Here is a 23,218-nt window from a genome sequence, read left to right as displayed (position 1 = left end):
AGCTATAAAAACTGCAAGCAGTAAAACACATTTTTTTAATTTAAAAAAATACGCAAGCGTGCAATAATTTTTTGTTTTGTTTTATTTGCTATTTGAAATGATCGCGAGTTTTGTAGGTTTTTTTATGACTAGTTTTGTTTTTAACGGTAGCAACACAACTTTCGGTTTGCCACAATGTGCGGCGAGCAGTGCAGTGAAGCGGTTTTCCGGTTTCGCGTAAGAGCTCTGTGTCGTGCGTGCGTGCAGACAAGTTAAAACTTGGAGACGTGACTCACGAGTGCGGTTCATTTTTCTAAATAGAGCCGTCACTCATGTCGGCGGCAATGCTTCGCAAGGTTCTTTCCAGACCTCTCGGAGGGTGCAACAGTAAGAGCTTATTACTGCCTAACTTTCCGAACTTCGGCGGTTGTGAAGCGCGTAGTGATACACCGTCATACGCGTGAGCTTTTCCTTAACGCGCTCTTTAGAAATTCGCTATTCTGCCGCAAAGTTGGGCTCGTTTAGTGCGTAGGACAAAGAAACATATTTAACGAGCTTTCGCGGTGCGACTGAGAAGCATGGAAAAGCTGTTGAAAAAGGTTGTTGAAGCCGTCGGCCTTGAATTTGCCATCTTTGTTTAGCTTATCGGCTTTCCTTGCATCTGTTCGTGTAAGATAGTAGCTGTTCATGCTTAAATGCGGATGTCCTTGCGCAAATAAAAGCGATTAACGAGGGCGTTGCACGCCGCGCGTATTGATTTTAATGTTTCAGTCGTGGCCGTTGTCCTCTGTGTGACCAGGTTTCTAATTACATCCTGCGCCTTTCGTGAAGGGTGGACGTCTTGCCTTTCTAAGGTGGAGCAGTGAGAAAATAAAAGGATGACAAACGGGAAGGACAAAAACGCTAACTCTGCATTTCTAATTGATACGCGCAATGCGGTGCGCTATAGTGCAGGCATTCCCCAACCCACTTGTTTACACCCTTGTGCATTCACGCAAATCAGTCACACACTGACACATTCAATTTGAATGATGGCACAAAAACACAAGACCGGATTGTCTACGCACGAATTTGTTCATTCCCAGGCCGCGACCGCTTTAATTGCTTGTTTCGAAATAAACCAGTTGCTGTAAACTGGGATTCTTGCAGCCTGACATTTGCCTCTGTTCAAACGTTTTACGTCTACTAATGCGTGTCGTTTGTCATTGCAAGTGTCCGGTGCACGGGCGTAGCTAGAATTTTTTTTTTTCGGGGGAGAGGGGGGGGGGGTATTCGTTCGTGTTCGTGCGTGCGTTTGGATGTATGCGTGTATATATACGGGGGGGGGGGGGATTGAACCCCTTCACTCTTGGCCGCGCCACTGAACGTATACTCTCCCCTCTACATTGCAGGATGGCAGGCTGTCAGGAGCATCTTTGTTCAGCTTCCAGAAACGCACGAAATGCTGCGCAAGACATGCAGAGAGTTCGCCGAAAAAGAGCTCAAGCCCGTTGCCGGAGTCATCGACAAAGAGCACCGGTATCCGCGCGAACAGGTTAGACGCTCGGAAAATTATGGTTGCACAGGAAGCAGCAGCCTCATTGCTTCATTTGCAAGAGCCGTGAAACGCTCTCGAAATAGCGAAAACAATCAACTTTTTGCCACCTGTGTTGGAGGTTAGTTTTAGCGTTCATTGACCGTTTTTATGTGCCGTTAAAAAATGTAACGTGTCAGTTGGGACGGGTGGTTAAGCAGGTTTTGTTTCCTCCACATGCTTCTAAGGGCACAGGGGTATATTTACGAGTGGAAAGTTCCTCCCTGACAATTCACTTCTTTTCTAAGCTGTCTACAATGAACACCTGCCATTTTAGTTGCTTTCTGGTTGTGCATTAAAGTGAAGCAAGTTATGCCAGCTATCCAAGTTAAGTGCAGAACTGTACACATTCATGGCTCACATCTGAAATGGTCTTTACTTTCAGTAATAATATGTAGCATGGCAACCGCAACTGTAGGCGGGGTGGTTAGCAATAAAAATCAACTCAGATCACTTCTTTACAGTCACCCTAGGCCATCAGTGTGTTGGACATTATTCAAAATAAATAACCAATTGAGTAAAGAGAGAATAAAATAACTAAAGAATATGCTTGATCCCCTCGTCATAATAATAGCAATTAGTATAACACAAAAGTGAACCATGTTATCACACTAGTCGATTTTTAATTGTACGTTCAGCAGGCCCATAGCGGAATAAATATACTGGAGGGAGTATTTTACCAAAAATAAGCCATAAAAATAGGTATTTTTCTAAAATAGTCAGTCTTAAGCAAGTGCTGGAATAAGGAACAAGAGTGTCGCTCAATGCTCGTGCCACTGATTAATAGTCTTCTCTTGTTTTCAGGTCAAGAAATTGGGTGAAATGGGTCTTATGGCCGTAGCCGTGCCAACTGAACTGGGTGGAGCAGGCCTGGACTACCTAGCCTACGCTATTGGAATGGAAGAGATCAGCCGAGGCTGTGCCTCCACGGGGGTCGTTATGAGCGTTAACAACGTGAGCAAACCTTGAATGTTCGAGTTGTGTGTCTAGTCTCTGTGATGACTGTGCGTTATGGAGTGACTAGGAAACTGCTTGAACTGTGTGCATACCCGAGACAGTGGCAGCTGAAGAGCTTTGTCAGCTCCCCACAGCGGTGACTTACACGGCTGCTGGTACACGGTTGCTGACCTGCAGGTCGTGGGATTGAATCCCGGTTTTGGTGGCTGCATTCTCGATGGAGATTAAAATGCTGTAGGCCCATGTGCTCAGATTTGGGTGCACGTTAAAGAACCCTAGGAGGTCAAAATTTTCGGAGCCCTCCACTACAGCATCTCTCATAGTCATATGGCGGCTTTCGTGCATTAAACCCCACAAATCAGTCAGCTTTGTCAGCTGTTGTTTAAGAAGAAAACCGCAAACAGAGCTTAGATCTGTTTCACATCAGGAACACTGTTAAAACATTTGGACAAAGAAACTTAAAGTGTGATCAGGATAATAGGCATGGGCTTAGTGCTTCGTAAAGGTAATATAATGCTACTGGTGTCTCTTCAGTGTGTAATGCAGCTTTATTTTTTACCAAACAGTTGGTGTGCCTAGTGCTTACTGAAGTCAAGGAGGTACATGGGAGCACTCTAGGGCTAGCTCTTTTAACTAAATTTTAAGGAGAACCCAGTTCCACGAGCCTGCCTCTCTCTCCGTCCCTCTTTCTCTCTCTCTCACATGCACACATACACACGCCTTCAAGGAAAAAAAGACTCCTAGCACTGGATGCACTCTGAAAGCTCTCTGAAATGGCCACTTGAATTCGTCAGATAAGAAGCTGCTGGCTTGGCTCTAATAAGAATTTTCTTTTGTTACAAGAGTTACTACTAGCGGTTGATGCTCCAGCTTTTTCTTCTTTTTTGTTCTGTAATTTTTTATGGTATTCTTTTAATATCGAATGCAGAGCAGCATTCATTTGCCAACAAATAATCATTGTAGTCTTCACTGGATGCTGTTAAAGGTCATTTCTTGTGGGCTGTTTGTTCAGCATCACCTATTGGACGGGGTGCTTGATATGCTCCGATTTTCCTTTCTCTTTTAATTAGCACTGCACACTTCAATTAGTGAGTAGGTAAGTATTTTGCCTTTGCTTTCTTTAGCTTCATATGGCAGTGTGTATGTTGAGTCACTGACGGTGTACTGCACTTTCACCGACTCGACAAGCCTATACTGATAGGCTGTTTAATTATGTAGAAGTGTAACTTACTAGTTCAGATTATGCCTCTTTATTCCTTGGAACTAAAAGCCTCAATGACAGTTGTATAACCTATTTAACATAAGACGGTTGCTTTCGATACCTTCTGACTTTTTCTAATTTTTGGGGGGTTGATTTGTTTTTTCTTGGGACAAGTCTCTGTACTTAGGTGCCATACTCAAATACGGCTCTGAAGCACAGAAACAGAAATTCATTCCACCGTTCACCACAGGAGAGAAAGTTGGCTGCTTCGCCCTCTCTGAACCTGGTGAGTGTGCTTGCTTTAATAACGAAAAGTCATCATGAAAATCGGACAGGACAAAATGCATGAAAAAGATACCGAATAGTCACAATTAATCGGGAGCGTCCTGCTCTATGGTAGTTGACATACAGGTCTCGTGTCCTTCTTGTCTCTGTGTCGTCGTTTTATTCTCGCACTATAGCTATCGTCTGACACATAAAGCTTTTTTTTGGCTTTTACTCTTTTTATATTGAATGCTAAGAAAGAGGTGGAAAAGCACATGTTACCTCCACAGCTATCACTTCTTTACTGGATGTCATATTAAGGCAATAGCATCGAAGAACAAGTTCACAAGAACTCCGGTGTCAGTGTCGGTGGTGTTAGTGGTTGTGCCTCTAGTTGCGAGTGTAAAAGTAGCATTGGCCGTGAGTGACAATTCCAGATACGTAGATTCAAATAAATATAGGAACTGGAGGGCATTTTCACTTTAGCTTTCTTTGCAGCTTAGTTTAGGTCTCTACTGAGAAGCGAAGGCAGTCTAAGGTGATAGTGTGTGCATGCATTCAGATATTGCTATCATGTTAAACTTCTAAATTGAATGTGAAACTCAAGGGTCCTTCAAATTTTTTAGCTTGACACAATAGTATGCTTGCCATATGGAGGATAGCAGTGGGGCTCTTAGCAGTTGACCGAAAACCACTTTAAGCAGTTGATGCAGCATATACAGGGTCGGCCAAATGTAGGGTGAACAACTCGTTAGTATTCAAAGCTTTATAGGAGCTGATGTTTATTATACCATACGGAAAGTTATAGAGTTGTTTATGGACACCATTATTTGACATCACATGACAGATATTTGCTCTGTGAAGTGTAAGCTTTAGTGTTACCAGTTGGAATACTAGAGAAGTGCTCACTTTAGATATGGTTGACCCCGTACATAGAGGCATGTTGCTTCGATTATGAAAATTATACTCACGCTCGTGAGCATCTTAATTGTCTGGAAAGTTATCGTGTGATAAATTCGATCTGTAGTGGCTGAAGCCACATTACAGCTACACTTCACAGCACTCTTTGTGCCTCAATATCTGCCAAAAAAATGATAGCGAGCCATCTTCTTCTGCACTAAGCCTGATGATCTCGCGTGGATTGCCCACTTTATATTTGCTTCTGGTATGCAGAATTCGGCACCTCTTAAGACTTTCTCAGGGACGCATGCCTTGTAGTCCTAGTTAGGCGAAACTCGGAGCACCGTTGCTTTACGTGCTAATTGTGCCATCGTATTTCATTGCTGTTCATGCGTATATTCCTTCTAGGCAATGGAAGTGATGCGGGAGCAGCTTCTACAACCGCGGTTCTGGAAGGGGACCATTATAGGCTGAACGGTACCAAGGCTTGGATAACGAATGCATACGAGGGTGAAGCAGCTATTGTAAGTGTTCTGGTTAAGTTATGCTACAAGACAATAGGCTCTCCTTAAATGGAACCTGAGGGGACTAGACCATTTGTTGCATTTAGCAGGATTTCCCTGTATTAAAGGATGAATAAAAGTGTAGAATTAAAGTACAAGATCTGCCACATTAGAAGCGGTTGTTTCATTCACTTAGCAGTTCCATTTAAAAAACTCCTGTCTGTTGATTGTCTACTGTATAATGCATTTCCAAAACAAGCAATGAGTTTGTTAGCCTTTACGCAAAGAAATTTATAGCCATTTTTAAACATCTCTTTATTAGCTGAAGCTTTATGCCATAAAGTCTACAATAAATGAGGAGACTGTACTGTGTCATTGTCGTGGTACCACACAGTAGATATGTTTTAATGGGGATCTGAATGTCTCGGCGTTGAGTGATGATTGTGCTGCAGTCTACCCTCAATAGGTCAAACATAGACATAAAGAATTTGGATCTACGTTGAACAGTATTACATTAAATATCTGATGCATAACTACAACACTATATATAGCAAGAATCCTTGGTAATACGAATCTCACAGGGTCGCCAAAAATGTTTGTATTATCCAAAATTCGTATGACCAGAAAGCATGGAAAATCATTACATCACAAGAAAAACTTCGCCTATATTTTCATTTGTTGTTTTCCAGGGCCGCAGCAATATCTTGAAAGGCTTTGAATGATCACCACTATAGTCCTTAGTCGTCAAAAATCATACTTCTGCTCGTAAGTGTATGGCATGTGTACGCATGTGTAACTAATGAACCAGATGTGTTGTGAACCGCGACAGCTAGTAGCCCTTTGCAAATCTTAGTAAAATTCTTCACATGACGCCAGGGTAGTGTGGCAAAGGTGCCTTGAGAAGCGCTTTGCACGCAATAAATATAGGCCAAAAGATTTTTTCACCACCTTCATTCGTTACTTTATTATCGTGGTGTTGTTCGAAATACTTCCTGGGAGATTTGTGGGCGTGCCCACACAATCAGGAGGTTCGGTCAAGATTCCGGAGTCACTCATGAAAATTCGGGAGTTGCCAGGTATCTGCATCCCCGACAATCATACATGTTGACGTCGCGATGCTTAGTTATTTCAACAAGACTGCTCCTTTCCCCTTTCGATTGTTGTGTCCACATTTCGTAAGGTGTCTGATCACAAGGACATTGCTTTCGTCAACTTGGCAGGCACGTGTAAGCACAGTATGACAGCGTTGGTTCAAGCGCAGCAGCACGCATCAACGTGTTGGAAAGAAAAAAAAGTGCTATGCCAATGCCATCAGTAACCTAAATGGGAAGGCATACGAATTGAGCGCATTAAGGAATTCATGATCCAAATATCAGTCTCTGATACTAAGATGCGCCGACCTGACTGAATGGCAGTGTGGTGCTCATGCTGATGCTCGGGTTTCCATGTACGTGCACTATTGCCACGTCTTTTGCGACAGCATGGACAGCACCTGCTCGTGCTTGTGCGGTTGCGAATGTTTGTATCAAACGCCACTGGGTGAAGATTGATTCACATCGACTGTATGTACTCTATTACATTGAAGGCTAAGCGGCTTTAAACAAGGCCACAAAAAAAAAAAGGAAAAATAAATTTTGTCACCCGGAAATTTGTACAAGCTATGATCACATTGCCAAGGTTCCACTGTAGTGCTATGCATGTGTTGAGATCCTTTTCACTGTTACACTTGAGATGTATCAAATGCCAGGTCATTATTGCTTATCTCACCCACGGAAAAAAATTTGTATTGGTTTAACAGGAGTGTTCAGTAATATCATGCTTCAAAAAAAAAAAAAGATTTGCAGCAATTTCATGTTGTCATGACAGCGCTGATTACAATTACAAGTGCTTATCAAAGTTATGTTGGTGCAAAGAAATTTGTGGATCCTGCCGACCTTGCAACAGCACAGTAGGGCCCGCCCTGCCAATGTCACGGCATACAGCTCTTCTATAGACTAGAATTGGCAGCCCTCTCTGAAGTGGGAAGCCACTTTTTAAGCCGGCTGCAGAAACTGATGTCACAAAATGAGTGTGACGGCATTTAGCCTGTTGTTCTCGCAGGCTTGCCACCAGCTAGTGGCGTAGCCAGGGATGGGGTAAAAACCTGGAATCAAAATCACATCTTCCCTCGGAAATACCTAATCCCTTATTACTTATAAGGTCTTCTATTTTATTCGAATTTTATAACTTGTGCTTTTTGAGGAGTGAAACCGAGAGCATTGCGCGGCAACGTTGAAGTGTAGAGGTGATTTAAAGCAGCAAGCTGGTCGATGCACACAGGTGATGGCCACCGTGGACAAGTCCAAAAAGCACAAAGGAATCAATGCTTTCATTGTGCCAATGCCGTCACCTGGTCTGAGCTTGGGCAAGAAGGAGGACAAGCTGGGAATCAAGGGCTCGTCAACGGCCCAGCTCATCTTCGAAGACTGCCTTGTGCCGAAGGAGAACCGGCTAGGTGAAGATGGAGCCGGCTTCAAGATCGCCATGGTGAGTTCACTTGCAATTAACCGAAATCGGATAGCCCCGCTGTGGTGGTCTAGTGGTTAGGGCACTCAACTGCTAACCCAAAGGTCACGGTATCAAATACCAGCTGCGGCGGCTGAATTTCCAATGAAGGCAAAAATGTTTGAAGCCCGTGCACTTAAATTTAGGTGCATGTTAAAGAGAAATGCGATTAAAAAAAACGTTTCGCTAATCTGTAGTCTAGAGCGATGAAATTTTTTTCGTGTATATATGCTTTTAGGCTGATTTAAAATGTGTAATTAGTTCCATAGTAATTTGTACAGTTTTCGTTTTGTGCCATGACAATCTGTAAAGTATAGTTAGTTTTGGACAAACTTTTTATACCATTCAGCTGCTATAGCCCTGAGCTGTTAATGGCTGATATTGCTCGACATTAACTGTAGAATGTGAATAACTATCAAGAAAGTTCATAAAAATTACTGTAAGTTCGTAATAATTATATATGCAATATCAAGTTTAAAAAAAAATACTTCCGCTCTTCACATGGTAATAAATATTTGGGCGAAGTTTTATCCCACATTGTCAATTAGAAGTACTCAAAACATGATGTCTTAACTCAAGAAGTCGTCCAAAAATGGATCTTGAGAAAAACGCATTTCAAAGATATAAGTTAATGAACATCTATGTGGAAAAAATGTGCTTCTTAAAATGATACCTTCCATCATGAGAGCTTGGCAGTCATTGTTATTTGGAGCATGTGGCTTTAGTGAACTCCTCATGCAAAGTGAAATGGCAAATCGGAATCTATTTTTGCAGTCACACTGCAACTGTAACTGTATGTCACTTTAGTCAAAACGTGATCAGATTAAATGCAGGGAAATGAGTAATTTCCAAGGGACATTGACTGGGAGAAAAAAAAAAGTAACGTATTAGGCCGAAAAACGTATCATGCAAAATCGTATTAACAAAGTTATACTGTGCATCTGCAAGATTGTTTACTTGCTTGCAATTGGTACAAACAGCACCAAACTTGATGTCTGATATTGTAGTTGGTAATATTTTTCTTTTAAAGCAAGAAAGGTTGTCGTTATCAGTAGGTTTGTAGTACCAAGTTTCTGCGCCTGCTGGGCTTACTGAGAGCATTCCCTCGCTTGTGCAGTATTGGTTTGCGCGAAAATAATTGCCATCAATACCGAATGCCATAATGGCCTAGAATCTCTCTTTCCCCACTTTTCGCAGAGTGTTCTAGACGCTGGTCGCATCGGCATTGCAGGCCAGGCACTCGGGATTGGCCAAGCAGCCTTGGACTGTGCAATAGAGTACTCTGGCAAGCGGGAATCCTTCAACCAACCTCTCCACAAATTCCAGGCCGTTCAGGTAAGCTGTAAGGTTGGTGTAATGGAGTCGAGTGAAAACGGCAAAAAATCTCCTGTGCACATCTTAACAGCGGCATTCAGGTTTTTGATGCGAAGCAGCTCTTTGACTAGCTTGTGTAACGCTGCCTCTTCGTTCGCGTCGCTGCCCTCGTCGCAGGTGTTGGAGCGGTGCCAAGTAGCTCACGCCCTCCTAGCAGTGCATGGTGACGTCTCTCGCCCTCTTCACCGCTCACAACGCTTCAGCCCACTCGTCACACGGGCATCATCTCACCCGCGCCACCTCTCTCCATCTGTCGGTGTAAAGAAGCCCTTAGCTGGCTGGTGCGCTCGCTGCACGGGCGTTGAGAATCTCATGGCATCAGCAATGTGGACAGTGTGCCGCTGCTTGCTGTGCGATCGTGCTGACAGTCGGGACGCCGGCGTGGCATGCTTCCCGTTAGTGCGCGCGTATCTTTGCGGGCTGTTGCTGCCGTTGCAAGGGTTAGCGAAGCCGATTGTGTTCGCGAATGGCGACATCAACACTGATGAGGCGCGAGCCGGGAAAGCCAAACATAAGCGTCGGCAGTGGAAGACCAGCGACACGTACGAGATGCGAGTCAAAAACATCAATCTCATTCGGAAATACTGATGGCGCGCGGGTAACATGGACAAGACGCAAGCCAAGGAAGCCGAGGGCAAGCATCTTTAACGCATCTTGCCTCCCGTGTTTTTGCGTTTCAAACAAACGTTTACTCGGCTTCGCTTCAAACCGTTCTTTCAGCACCCGCGTCGACGCCCATTTCGGCTGGGTCAACGCCGTGCTCACCGCAGCTGCTTCACAATCCATCGGGGTTCCCTTCAGGGAGACGGGTTTTGTGGCCCTCTTACTTGTTTCTTGCAGCAGCGTTGAAGCCAACGGGAAGGGCGCAAGCTCGTGAAAATTAGTTTGCCTGCATGCATTCCTGGCCCATTAATGCAACAACTGTTTCAGTGTTGTAGCTGTTAGCAGCATTTATATTAATGTGACAGCAAAGCCTTGCTGTCACATTCATACTCTTTTTTTATTCTCATTTTTTCCCTCAATTACGCTCATCGGTACACTCTTTCAGTGGTGCTTTTCAACCTTCAGAACAAGTGTAAGCAAACACTCCTCTAAATATTCTCACTCACACTGCGTTATCAGCTTGGCATCTCGTTGGCGCTTGCTCTCCGACGTCACCGCTTACCATAGCACAGAGCAGGATATCGATGCGATAGGTGTGGCTGGTTCTGGAGGGCATGATATTGACGTGATAGGTGTGTTCGCTGCTGAAACGGTGCATAGAACTGGCCCTGAAAAAGTTCTCGTGGCACAGTGCGCTTGCAAAGCCCTCTTATCCTTGTTTTGTTTTTTTGTTTTTCACTCAGACACACTGGGGTAGGCCAGCTGGTTGCTCTGTGCCACATTGCCCAGAGAACATGTCAAAAAGGGCCTGCCTATCTGTCGTCACTGGGCAGCTTGTTTATTTATTACGTGTGCAGTTATGTGCTGCCATAGGTATGCTTCTTGTTCACAATACAGTCGAGCCCACATATAACGGCCCCACTTAAAACGAACTTTCAACTAAAACAAACAATATCCGCGTGACCGTGAAAATATACATTGGTTCAAAGGCACAAAATCGCACTTACAACAAACGTCTCAGAGCGCCGCTAATCGGTTACAGCAAATGGAGTCAGCGCTCTACCGACTTGCACGCTTTTTTCTGCCACTCAACAAAACGTCGAAAGTGTGACAGCTTGGCTTGAGCGTAATCCGTGCGTTAGGTGCTGTGTTGGGAAGCGCTTGCTCATAGCTGTTGACCACCTGGCAGCCTGGCACCCAATTTGTCGCTTTGGGGGCCCCGGTATTCAGCTGTGGAGATGGTGAATATTTTGTGGGTGGCGGTGACGGCTACGTGCGCGCTAAACTGTTTTCGCGAGGCCGACTTCATCGTCAGGCGCGATCCGAGCCTGAAATTTCCGAACAGGATCACTCCGGCGGCGATTTGTGGCAGTGCGTTGTCAACTCCGACCTGGGAGAGCAGGTGGGACATCTGTTGCGATGGTTTAATAACGGCTGATGATGATGCCGATACTGCGGAACCGTGCACGGATTAGGGCATTGTGAATGAATTACGTGGCGAGAGCAATTTGGAGGAATTGGATTGCAAGAACGACAATACTTTAGAGCCAGTGCCTCATGCAGCTCGGTGAACGAGCACCCTGCCATTTTAAATGAACTCGAGACCGCCCTTATCACTTCTGCTTTTCGAAACACGTGCGTCACGGACTTTTTGGGTGAAAAAAGTTTGTTTATTCACCCGCAACTTTTTTAAAAGCTGTGTTTCATTTACTACGAACTTCGGGATACAGCGAATGGATGCCGCGTCAGGCTCACGTTCGTTACTAGCGGACTTGACTGTACTTATTTCAGGTCTCTACTGCTTGTCAGACGTTAAATCTGCATGTTGAGTTTTTCAGTCGAGAAAGATGAAGGGGGAGCTGTTCCAAATAGCACCAGCTATCGCATATGTGATAATGTTCTGTGATTATGTACTCTTATATTACTTACTCAAGTTGACTAAAATAGCTACTGGATGTTTTGGCGTCAGATAAAAGTTTAATAATTTGTGAAATTAAAAGTTCTTGAGAGACACCAGCTCTATTTATAAAAACTGATTACATTAATTAGAGTAAGCAGTATGTTTATGTACTTACTTGGAACGTTTTGTTTTAGTCAGCGTAATTTGCAAGAAACTGTAGTGCTATTCTTTTCACTTTCAAAACATGTCATGCACGGCACTTCAGTTTTAATACCATGTAATGATCTTGACTTATCAACACTTCCAGCCACTGCATTGGCCCATGAAATCTTGCTTCTTGACTTCGGCAAAAGTTTCAGTTATGAAGACCTATCTTGTGCCATCTTCGATCAATTGCACTTGTGCTCACCGGGGCACCCAGAAGCCAAGATGATCAGACGAAACAGCACGCCAGTGCGATTTGATGAAGATGGCATGAATGAAATGTGTAGCATTTCATTCTCCCAATTTTTGTGCCCTGCACCCTTGGAATTAGGCTGCAACATACCAATTATTTATTATGTCCTCTATTTTATTAACTGCTAACGAGCAAAGTACCCCACAAGCATGTCAGAGCACGTACTCCGCCATGAAACTCGAAAGCCTAGGTTGTATTAAAAACAATGATGTCATCCTAGTACTAGTTCTTTTCGATAGTAAAAAGAATATGAGTGGAAAATTCATGCAGTTTGAGGCATGACAGAAAGCTACTTTGAATATCAATTATGAGAAGTGAAGTGCAAAGAAATGTCAGACATCCCGATGTCACGATTCAGGCTCACATCCAGGAAATACTTTTTGTTTTTTCTTCTTCTTTTGAGGGCTTTGACTATTTGAGAGAAGCAGCCATTTTAATTTTTTAATACTCCCCCCCCCCATTATATAATGAGATAAGTGTACCCCTGTTCTTGTCCCTCACCACACCCTTCTTAGTTTCAGGGCTGTCCTGAATATATAGAAATTTAGGGCTTTCCACTGGCATTCGAGAAGCATTGAGCTCATTTCACTTTTTGTAATAATCAATATATAAATATACATCTACACCCAAACCTCATTATAACAAAGTAGATGCATTTCACATGAAAATAACTTTGTTATATCCCAAAATTTGTTATATAAGTACATTTGGAACACTACAGCTATTGCAAGACTGTTGTTCATTTACTTCGTTATAAACCATACTTCGTTATATCCAGGTTCGTTATATTGAGGTTTGTGTGCACATTGCACTTTTTCTTAATAAAAAATAGTGAAATAACTGCCACTTAACAACTTACTAAGTTGTGTTCCAAAATGCGTGACAAGCTGTGCCAAAGCACTTCCGGTCAATCACGTCACTGCAAGTGGTGTTGCCAAAGACACCAGCATAATAGGCATAAGCTTGTTATTTGGTGCATTCATTAGACTATACCTTTCTCAGGCTAAAGTTGCTTATGACTGCAGTTCGAAACTATTTTTTTCTTTCTGTAATAGTTTGTTTTGTACTTTTGTTTCCCTCTCTAGTTGAAACTGGCAGACATGGAAGTGCGGTTACAAAGTGCCCGTCTGCTAATGTGGAGGGCGGCTATGTTGAAAGACGCTGGCCATAAGTTCACAAAGGTGGGTTTTGTTACGTTAAGTGAAAGTTGCATGGACACAGTATAAACGTCCTCAAGACTCTGTGCCCATTCTGTCTGGCGTCTAAAAATATCCACCTACTAATAGGTATAGCGGTGTCATAAATCATCAGTTATGATTAGAAAAAGTAATCATAAATGGATTGCTACATGACATGCAAACCTTGGCACAATAAATTGTATAGGTAGGATAGCTTACACAACTTGAGAAAATGCTTGTCGATTATAGTCTTTCTTAATGTTTTCATACATGTGGTGGGGAAATTAATGAATATGATATGTGTTGTTATAATAATATGATATTTTTAACATATGGTTTATATTAGGCACATCCATGTATACCAGCATTGCTGATAACCTTGAAAAGCTTCAGCACTAGCCTTTTTCCATCCCATGGAAGTGTCACTGACGCATCACATGGCTATATCGTTATTGTGGGCAGTGGTGCATGTGTAACGTCACGCTTTGTGGGTGTGCCGCGTGAAGGCGATGCACCGGTGCACACTCTTTGCTTCACCCTTTGCTGTAATACACTCATACCTCGTTACAATCATCTTAAATGAAAATGTTTCTTATATGTAGAAATTTGTTCTAAAGGTATATTCCTAACACTGAACCCATTGCAAGACTACTCTTCATTTATTTCGTTATAACTAGACTTGTGCGAATATTTGAATGCTTAAAATATTCGAACGAATAGTAGGGTATTCGAGTTCGCTTCGATTCGAAAGTCAAGTTATTGAAAATTTCGAAGTATTCGCAAGGAACGACTAAAAGCATATTAATTCAAATGTACTGCCTGTAAAGGTGGTTTCACTGCAATATAGGGGTGCTCAACTATGATACAAGCTGTTCAGGAGAAATCCGCTCTGCCGCGAAGCCCTCCTTCAAATTTAAGAGGGCACTGCAACACTTTTCGAGCATTCTTAGAAAACACTGCCGATCGGTAGTTGAGGCTATTGAGGACAGGCAAGCCAAATGTTATAGCGCAGCACGCTGCGTGCGATTCGCAATAAATTTTTATTCAGCCAAAAATTGCTCGCTTCTCTCGGCAAATGATTCCGCAAGCTCAGAAAGCACGTTTGACTTGTTTTCTTTCCCCGTGCCATCCCTCCCTGCTTAGCTTCCATTAACTTCCAGCGCTTTCTTCAGGACGAGAAAAGCTAGTGCACTTGCAGAGTGCGAGAAATCTTCGCAACTCCGTGCATACTAGACGGATTCTAAAAATATTTGAGGCGGTGAATTCATGAGGCAATAAGCTTCTTCAGTGAATACGTTCTGTGGCTACTTGAAAAAGTGTCGCATCGCTCATTTAAATGAAAATATCACTCTCAAATCAATTCAACTTATTAAACTTAAAAGCTAGTTATGGCAGCTTATATGCTCTAAGTATAATAAATTTTAAAATGTTAGGTATTCTAAGAGTTACGACTCGCATCCTGCTGAAAGTCAAATCCTGCTACTGCTCAGTTTTTTCGACTTCCTTTGAATGAAACAAAACATGCCATTCCCATAGAGGCCCTATTTCAATTTTTAAAAAATATTGTGCTGGTTAGTTAGGTCATGATAAATATGCCAATTTTTTTATGTAATATATACTATTCAAATTCAATTTGAAGTTATTGAACAAAAATCACTATTTGCCTCGAATTCGTTTGAACCTGAAAATCACTATCCGCAGAAGCCTAGTTATAACTGACATTTTGTTATATCCGTGTTCGCCACATGGACCTGCAGGTCCCCGCAGCGAATCCCAGCTGCGGCGGCTGCATTTTCGATGGAGGCGCAAATGCTGTAGGCCCGTGTGCTCAGATTCGGGTGCACATTAAAGAACCCCAGGTGGACGAAATTTTTGGAGCCTTTCACTATGGTGTCTCTCATAATCATATGGTGGTTTTCAGATGTCAAATCCCACATATCAATCAAATAATTAATCAATCAATCGTGTTCATCATATCGAAGTTTCACTGTACGTGCAAATTTGCATTTACAAAGTACAAGAAATGGGCCTAAGGAGGACAACAGCTCGATAGAATATTTTCTTAACAATGCTTGGCAATGATATTTTTGTTTTTTCCGCAAAGAACGGTATGCCTTGAATGCTACTTTTTGGCATATGTCCTACGCTTGGGAAATCGGTCATTTGTTGTCGCAAAGCATCTATGCGTTGCCTGCCGTCTTTGCAGGAGGCTGCCATGGCAAAACTGGCTGCTTCGGAGGCAGCAACCTTCGTGGCACATCAGGTAAGCCAACCTTGGCAGAACAGTAGAAGGCTCGTTCTAATCAAATTAATATTGTGCTAGGCAGGGCTGTTTAACATACAGGGCAAGTGTGCACTTGGAAGTTATTCACAGTGATTGAACAAAGAGATCTCTGAAATCCTCATTATGGCATGAAAACTTGTTTTTGCAAGGGTCCAAATGAAAGTTTCAACTATTTGTGCAAAGGTTGGCTTCATGGCAATTCATTCTATTTCTCGTGATCACATCTGTTTCATTTTAATTGCAAAGCATTTCTTTGCATACTTTAGGCACATTGAGCGTCTGTCCCTCTGCCCATTCCTCTGTATGCCCGTCTGTCTGTCTGTCTGTCTGTCTAATCCAATCTAATCTAGCCGCCTACATCTGGGCGCCCTCGTGATCAACCCCTTAACTTGGGGCAAACCAAAATAACTATAGAGGGTACGACTCGCTGGTCATGACAAGAATGTCAGGATCCCTTCCCGTATGTCGTCAAACCCTTTCTCCCAGACATGTGGCACATACCTGAGGGGCAGGTATGTGCCACGGCCCACAGGTACGCGAGTATGTGCCACAGGTGATGGACAGTTTTACAGCGAAAGCTATTATGAGATCACAACTCGAACCACGCGCAGTTGTCCGCCGCCACCGCTGGTGTCCCTAACCACCTCGCGCGAAATTAGAAAAAAAACCTAGCACAGTGGAGCACAAACCCGGGTCCGCTGGGTGCCAGCCCAGTATTCTACCACTGAGCTACACCGGTTCTAGTGACTAGCTGTCAAACTTGCCTTAAGCAAGCTTGATGTCGGGAAAGCAATCGCGTTAATACGACTTACAAACCATTTTAGAACAGCGAAAGAACAACCAGTCCTTGCACATTGCGAATAGCTTAACGAGTGGGCCGTCCAATGCTCCAACCCATCAGAAAAGCTTGTTCTTGCTCCCCTCTTAACTGTGGCACACACCAACTTCAGCCATAATTCCTCATCGTTGTCAGCCTCTGTATGAACAACTGGCACAAAATTCCTTGCATGTGTTTAGCGGATACCACGCTTTTCAGAAGAATGATGAAAAATAGCATAACGAATGCCGGCCTACTAGTTAAATAAATTTATTAATAATGACCTAGTGGGCATCAAGCATGTGTGCTTGCAGTATTTACCCAATGAGTGTTCAGAAAAGGCTCTCAAAGGCCGCTCTTCTAGCTTTTGCTGTAACTGTGCTGCGCCTACCGCGCAGGCCTGGCGTTTTTCATCTTACCCACAAACGGTGAGAACAGACATGGGTAATTTTAACGTGCAAGCATTAACTAAAAGTTGACATTGGCAGCGTTGACCTCATGAATGCAAAGAGTAAATGTCAGGGTTTCAGTGGGAATCGAACCCCAGCATTCTGTGTGGCAAATTCTACCACGGAGCCACGCCAGGTCTCGGAAGTACTTTTCAAATAGACCCTTACGTTTGTAAAATGTCAATTGAGGTTGAAGTGCTGGCTATCCAATTTTATAAACATTACATACTTCTATGATACAGCCATCGCGTTGAATTAACATCAGTTGCAGTTGAACGCCATTCACTGCAGTTGACTTGTGTAGCAGTGTCCAGGGCTGCCATCCTCGTGAGCACCAGCACTTCACTCCAGCTTACCACTTCTGGTGTTGCTAATGTTCATGTTATTGTCGGCAGCGTTATGTAACTGTCAACAGCAGGTTATATGAAACATATGCGACAGTTTAATGTGTCTGTGTGTGCATTTGTGCATATCTTTAGCACCTCTTTGTAACGTTCTGCTCAATAAAAAAACTACACAACCTTCCATTCACATGCTTTGCATAACATCGATTCCCAAGGTACGTGGGATCTGCCAAATTTTCGACCTACAGTTCCATTTGTTTTGAAAAGCTTCATCTTATAGAAAGCTTTGTAAGTACCTCATAAAGTTCTAATACGGACTGTTTTGCTGCATGCAGTTGGCAACAATGCCAAGCAGTAATTTACGCTATCCTATGCTTGCAGAACCCAGGCAACTTGCATGACTGAAAGGCAATCATTCCCGTTTAGCATTCTGTGTTGCAACTGCAGGAATAGTCCTTATAACTGTCTCTACTGATGCATAAAAGCTTATGAACCATTAGCTTACTCGAGTTCATTATTGCCGCATTTCTTTTTTCGTTTTAGGCATTGCAAATTTTAGGTGGCATGGGCTACGTGACTGACATGCCGGTTGAGCGGCATTACCGTGACGCCCGTATCACCGAGATCTACGAGGGCACCAGCGAAGTTCAGCGTATTGTGATAGCTTCTAACATGCTCAAGGAACACGGCATTGTGTGATTTGAATTGCTTTTTATATTGGTCCACTTCCGAGCGGGTCATAGCAGTGATACTTCGTATTTTGCTGATAGTGGAGATTCATGATTGATTTTATTTGTTTAAATGGCAGAAAGAGTAATTCCGAAGGCCTAGGGGTGCGCGAACAGGGAATGTTAGGTTTGAAGCAAATAGTGATTTTGGTCAAATAATTTCGAATCAAATTTGAGTGGTATAAATGAGGTATCACAAAAAAAATTGGCCCATATGTCATGACCTATCAAACTTGCACAATATAGATAATTTTTTAATTAAAACAAGGCTTGTGCCAGTGCCATTTTTTCTATTTCAAAGGAAGCAGAAATAAATTTGCATAGCAGCAGGATTTCAACCTCGGTAGAAGCAAGTGTTAACATGTAAAATATGTTACATTTCAAGGTTTACTAAGAGTACATATGCTGGTATAACGAACTTTTAAGCTTCAGTAATGATAATCGATGCAAAGGTATTGCGTTCATTTAACCTTAAAGTGGGGCTTTGCGGCAGAGCAGATTTTCCCGGGATAGGTGTTTTCATGGCTCAGCACTCCTCACCGTAGCGAAACCACATATACAAGGGGTCACATACACTTATACAATAATTTAGAATACTTTGAAATTTCCAATAATTTAAATTCGAATAGAAACGAATTCGGATACTCTTCGAATATTCGAAGCATTCGAGTATTCGCACAAGTTTACTACGGCCACATGTTTGCTGCTAAGCAGCAACTGTGCCCGCTATGTCGACGAAGCTTTGTGAAAGCCCTTCGGTCACAGCAAGCCTTGGAGCACTGTCTGGTTACAATGTGACTCTGCATGTACAGTGGATGCCATGGATGGAAGAATGAGAAAAGGAAGCGTAGTCATGACGAAAGACTCGGATTCCTTGTGGAGAAGAAAAGCCGTGACCTTCTTGGGTGTAGGCAAAGAACTCATATTTTTTAATAAAGTCATTGTATAGCAGATATTTGCATTGTACGGTTCACTTTCACGCAGTGCGACGGCTACACTACTGTGAACGAAAGGTACTATAGTGTGCTTTAAAAAAAAAAAAGGTAGATGTCACCTTGGCACCAAATTATTGATCATAGGTGTGTAATTCCAAGAAGCGATACTCCTCAAGCATAGTGACATAACTTGCCAACTGCATCAGTGTTGACTGATGGTGACATCCATGTTTTGCTGCATCATCATAATATTAAGTTATGCTTCATTGAAGCACAAAACAAGCATTTTGTGCTTATTACATTATAATAATGAATATTAGATTTTTCATTTGAGACTTTCTTTTTTGATTGCTGAATTACTTTTTTATTGTCCCCAACATATTTTTAAAAATTCATTGCACAGAGTTTTACATTTCATCCAACGTCACTTGGCACAAAGTTGCCCATCTTGCCTATTTTTGTTTCATTAATTTGTTGGCCCTTTGTAAACATGTAAAGGTGGTGTCGCGTTGAGACTAGACCATTTAAAACATCACCGTCTGTTATGTGACGAGAAGTCATTTCTTACTGCAATACAACATTTAAGAAATCTACGCTGTTCACACATTCAGTATATCCAATGTCTTTATTGAAGCTGGAACAATGAAGGCACGTGCATACTTTCAATATGACTACAAATCTACAGACGATGAGGATGAGCGTGGTGGACAACATGTGACTAGGAGCGTACAAATAATGTTTTCATACAAGCTTCGTTGTAAACAAATGCACATCTATAAGGCATACATGTGTAGTATAGATTTTTTTTTATATACAATAAAAACACAAAAAAGACTGAGCATTATATTAAAAGATATATATGCTATTATAAATACACAAAGTATACAAAGCATGTCAGAAAATAGTGCAACAGACATAAAGCTATATGGGGGGGTAAAAACTGTTTAAAAGGAAAGCTTTGGCCTCGAAAGCGTTTGGAAATTGCTCCAGTAGGAAGAAATTACTCAAGTTAATAAGAAAATAAATACTTGTTACTTGACCACAAGATAAACAAACGAGAACCAGTTTGTAATAGATGAAAACTTGCAGATGCCATACTTGGACAATTCATGCTATTAATTAGCTATAGACTCAACTGGTTTCAACGGTGTCATTGTATCTGATACCTAGCTGTTGCAGGTTCCAAGTATAAATGTGTACCATCGATGGCTGTAATTCCTTAGTAGGAAAGAGAAATGTGTTACTAGATTCGAAAAGGTGCTCCAAAATACGCAAGTATTGTGGTATGCCTCCGTTATAGTGGAAATATTACCATGGTAGAAATAAAAGTTTAATTCCCAAAGCCCACTAGAAAAGTTCGATGATGGCATTTCTATGCCCACGAAAGATTTTCCTGAGATGTCTTGTGTAGCAGGTATAAAGCTGCAACAGTTTGCATTGTCCTACAATGCCTTTTCCGTCGTTTATTCGTGCGCATTTCTGTGCATGTGTAACATTTTGCTTCACCCCTAAAAAAGCCATGTCATGGAAGTTCGATGCTCTTATGCAGTATTCAAGTGCAAAGCAACGTCTTGGGCCTGTTAGGTCACTTGCGTATTGGTCCCAGCGTTCCACATGTACAGTACGCACCTATTATTGCAAGCAGTGCTGTAAAAATGTGCACTGCAGCTTGCGAAGCATGACTGGAGTGGTCTATGCGTGTGCTGCTGATTGTGTGTCATTGTAATCATGTTTCCTTTGGAAGAGGCAGGCTGCAAGGGCAATATTTGCACTTGATGTGTGTATTCAAATTGATTCTGTGAAGAAAGCTTTCTTAAAATGTGTAATTGCAATGGCCTGAGGAGTGGCATGATGTTTCAGTGACTTGAACTGGCGCACATCATCATAACGCACCTCTGTGTGGCTCTCGTTGCAGTCTGTTTATGTTGGTTCCACACAGTATTGCGATGACAGAAAAGATTCGTTGTAAGCCACCTTTGCACGGAGAGACAGTTGCCCTCAAGTTTGTCAACTCTCTGCTCCAGATTTAGCAGCACTCTCTCAACAGTTCTGTTGACCCGGTATAAATTTCACAGTTACGGGAGGCCCCGAACGACTTATTGTAGATTAAAGAGCAAATACATCTGGTACCAGAGTGTTACCAGACAGCAAATTTCTGTAGAGCCATCCACATAATTTTCCAAAACATGCTCCCGAGTTTTGAATTCGAGGTTTTCAGTTTTGAAGTTTTGCAATCTACTAAATGATCAGTCAATGAGAGCCGCTCAATTTAAGACTGCAGGAGTCCGCACTGTTGTGGAACTCGCGTCCCAGAAATTTATGTGGCCAGCTGGCCCTGGCAACAAGATGAGTCTTTTCTTGCAGGGAATATTTGAGCCTTAAAATTAGTCCAATCACCACGACATTTTAGTGCCATTGATGAGCACTTGAAAGAATGCCACCGCCAGTACATCGAAAACGGTCATTTCCTCCGGGCAGTCAGCTATCACACGGCGATAATCTTGCTCTCGTCCACGGTGACCTTGATGAAGATGGTGTTGTCGCGCACGTAGTGGCACTTCTTGAGCATCTCGTGCGACACGAAGCGCGGGAAGCCGAACCCGAGCGCGTCTGGCTCCCGACTGGGCCGCTGGAAGTTCTTCCACGTCGGGTCCGGCACGAAGCTCTCGACGATGTGGCACGCCTTCTCGGGAGTCGACGGCTGGTCCAGGAGCGCGAATGACACCGTGTGCGCGAAGGGCCACGGCAGCAGTGAGTCGTACTCGCCCGGCAGCAGCTTGATGTAGACTGAGAGGTGCGTCGACTCCCCGGAGCCGTTGCCATTCAGGAACAGCGTGGCCATGAGCCGGTAGCCGTACGGGCTGGTGCTGAAAGGCGGGCTGCATATCTCCAGGCCACCCTCCTGGGCCTTGGCCTCGGCCATCTTGTGCGAGTAGTCCGAGATCTTCCAGAGAAGCGTGCCCGTCGTGTTGGCGACGAGGCCGTGCAGCGCGGTGCGCAGAGCCGAGATCTGCTGCTGCTGCCGCGACACGATGCCACACAGCAAGCCCAGGTGGCTCTTGCTGCTCTCCTCCAGGTGTTGGTCCAGCGCAAACTGCGAACCCTGCAATGAAAAAAACGGCAACCTATAACCTCTGGTGTACCATATGATGTTTGTGAAACATCACGTACGTTTGTACCATGCATATTAAAGAACTGTCATGCGGGCGATTTTCCTGGTGACATAAGTGCATTGTTGCAACTAATCTGTTTCAATGTGGCTCATTGCAAGACGTCCCGCCACTTGATTGTCTTTAAATTTCGCATGTGTAAATGTACACTTATGCACATAAATGCACTAATAAAAATAAAGTATGATGGAACCCTCCCCCAAGTTTTGTGGCTATGCTCTCGAGACCCGCATACTTTCAGTTTGCGTTGTACGATTATATTGCACTCATTCAAAGCACGCAGGCACAGTAACCGGCGAAAGTCAGTTTATTTGAGGATTTGCAGAACCGGAAACTTTCATATCGGTGGTATCATGCTGCACAAGTGTGCCACCTGTTCTTCAGCTAAGTCTGCATCAAATGCTGCAGGAGTGTGTGTACCGTACATTCCGCGATTCTCCGCTAGCATGAACGAGATGCATGCCTGGCAATTAGTTCATTCGGTCGCCGTACTCATTGCATGCGCATGTGCATTGTCAGTGGAAGACGTCCAGGCCATTCAGGACAGATCTCGGCTTATGAAAGGACAAGAGGTCACAGCTAGCCATAAGTAACGGAAAGAGAGACAGAGTTGTAAGCATGCAGGTGCATGAGGCGCGCCATCACCTTGAACTTGCATCCCAGATCCTTAAAAACGCAACCCACAGCCGCGGCAGGGCAGAACTCCTTCAGATGGTGCTCCAAATCTTCGCGCGGGATCTTTGTCGTCTCGCATTGGTGGCACTGTACCAGGTACCGCGGGCACTTGGGAATGTGGTTCTGCGAAGAAAAATGAGTGAAGTGAATGTGAGCGTTGTCCTCCGTTGGCTGCAGTGTCATTTGGATTTGAAACTTCAAAGCTAGATGTCCGCCTTAAAAGCGAAGTAATGAATGTGATAACAAATTATAATGCAGAAGGTGTAAGGCGAGCAGCTAACTGCGTTGGATCCGATCTCGTTTAACTTGTCAAAACGCTGGTGCAAGAGAATGTCGCTTATCATGGGAGCGCAACGGTTTTCGTTTTGTCCGCTGCTTCAACG

The 23,218-nt window shown here is 43.3% G+C and overlaps 2 protein-coding genes across 2 annotated transcripts in view; one reads left to right on the top strand and one right to left on the bottom strand.

The window, feature by feature from the left end:
- Positions 1-189: 189 nt before the first annotated feature.
- On the top strand, positions 190-18,708 carry Arc42 (Activator-recruited cofactor subunit 42). Its single transcript, XM_037425284.2, has 10 exons — positions 190-366; positions 1,371-1,513; positions 2,357-2,506; positions 3,885-3,996; positions 5,283-5,398; positions 7,697-7,903; positions 9,119-9,256; positions 13,341-13,436; positions 15,640-15,696; positions 17,871-18,708. The coding sequence occupies exons 1-10, from the start codon at positions 312-314 to the stop codon at positions 18,024-18,026; spliced, it is 1,230 nt and encodes a 409-aa protein (XP_037281181.1). The 5' UTR covers positions 190-311; the 3' UTR covers positions 18,027-18,708.
- A 2,486-nt stretch (positions 18,709-21,194) lies between these two features.
- Traf4 (TNF receptor associated factor 4) overlaps positions 21,195-23,218 on the bottom strand; it is a 78,968-nt gene continuing 76,944 nt past the window's right edge. Inside the window, exons 3-4 of the mRNA XM_037425297.2 lie at positions 22,806-22,958; positions 21,195-22,093 (exon numbers count right to left, since the gene is read on the bottom strand). Coding sequence (XP_037281194.1) covers positions 21,476-22,093; positions 22,806-22,958 — 771 coding nt within the window. The 3' untranslated portion in view covers positions 21,195-21,475. The remainder of the gene's footprint in view (positions 22,094-22,805; positions 22,959-23,218) is intronic.

The sequence above is a fragment of the Rhipicephalus microplus genome, chromosome 3, assembly GCF_043290135.1.
Source record: "Rhipicephalus microplus isolate Deutch F79 chromosome 3, USDA_Rmic, whole genome shotgun sequence".
NCBI classification, from domain to species: Eukaryota; Metazoa; Arthropoda; class Arachnida; order Ixodida; family Ixodidae; genus Rhipicephalus; species Rhipicephalus microplus.
Note: the sequence above shows the minus strand (reverse complement) of the source record. Positions and strands in the feature narration are given on the sequence as shown.

What these genes read in the sequence shown, in the direction of transcription:
- Arc42 (XM_037425284.2), top strand. Translation starts at nt 312, where the DNA reads ATGTCGGCGGCAATGCTTCGCAAGGTTCTTTCCAGACCTCTCGGAGGG. An exon ending in ACCGGTATCCGCGCGAACAG is followed by an intron (nt 1,514 to 2,356) that starts GTTAGACGCTCG and finishes TCTTGTTTTCAG; the next exon opens with GTCAAGAAATTGGGTGAAAT. An exon ending in ACGAGGGTGAAGCAGCTATT is followed by an intron (nt 5,399 to 7,696) that starts GTAAGTGTTCTG and finishes CGATGCACACAG; the next exon opens with GTGATGGCCACCGTGGACAA.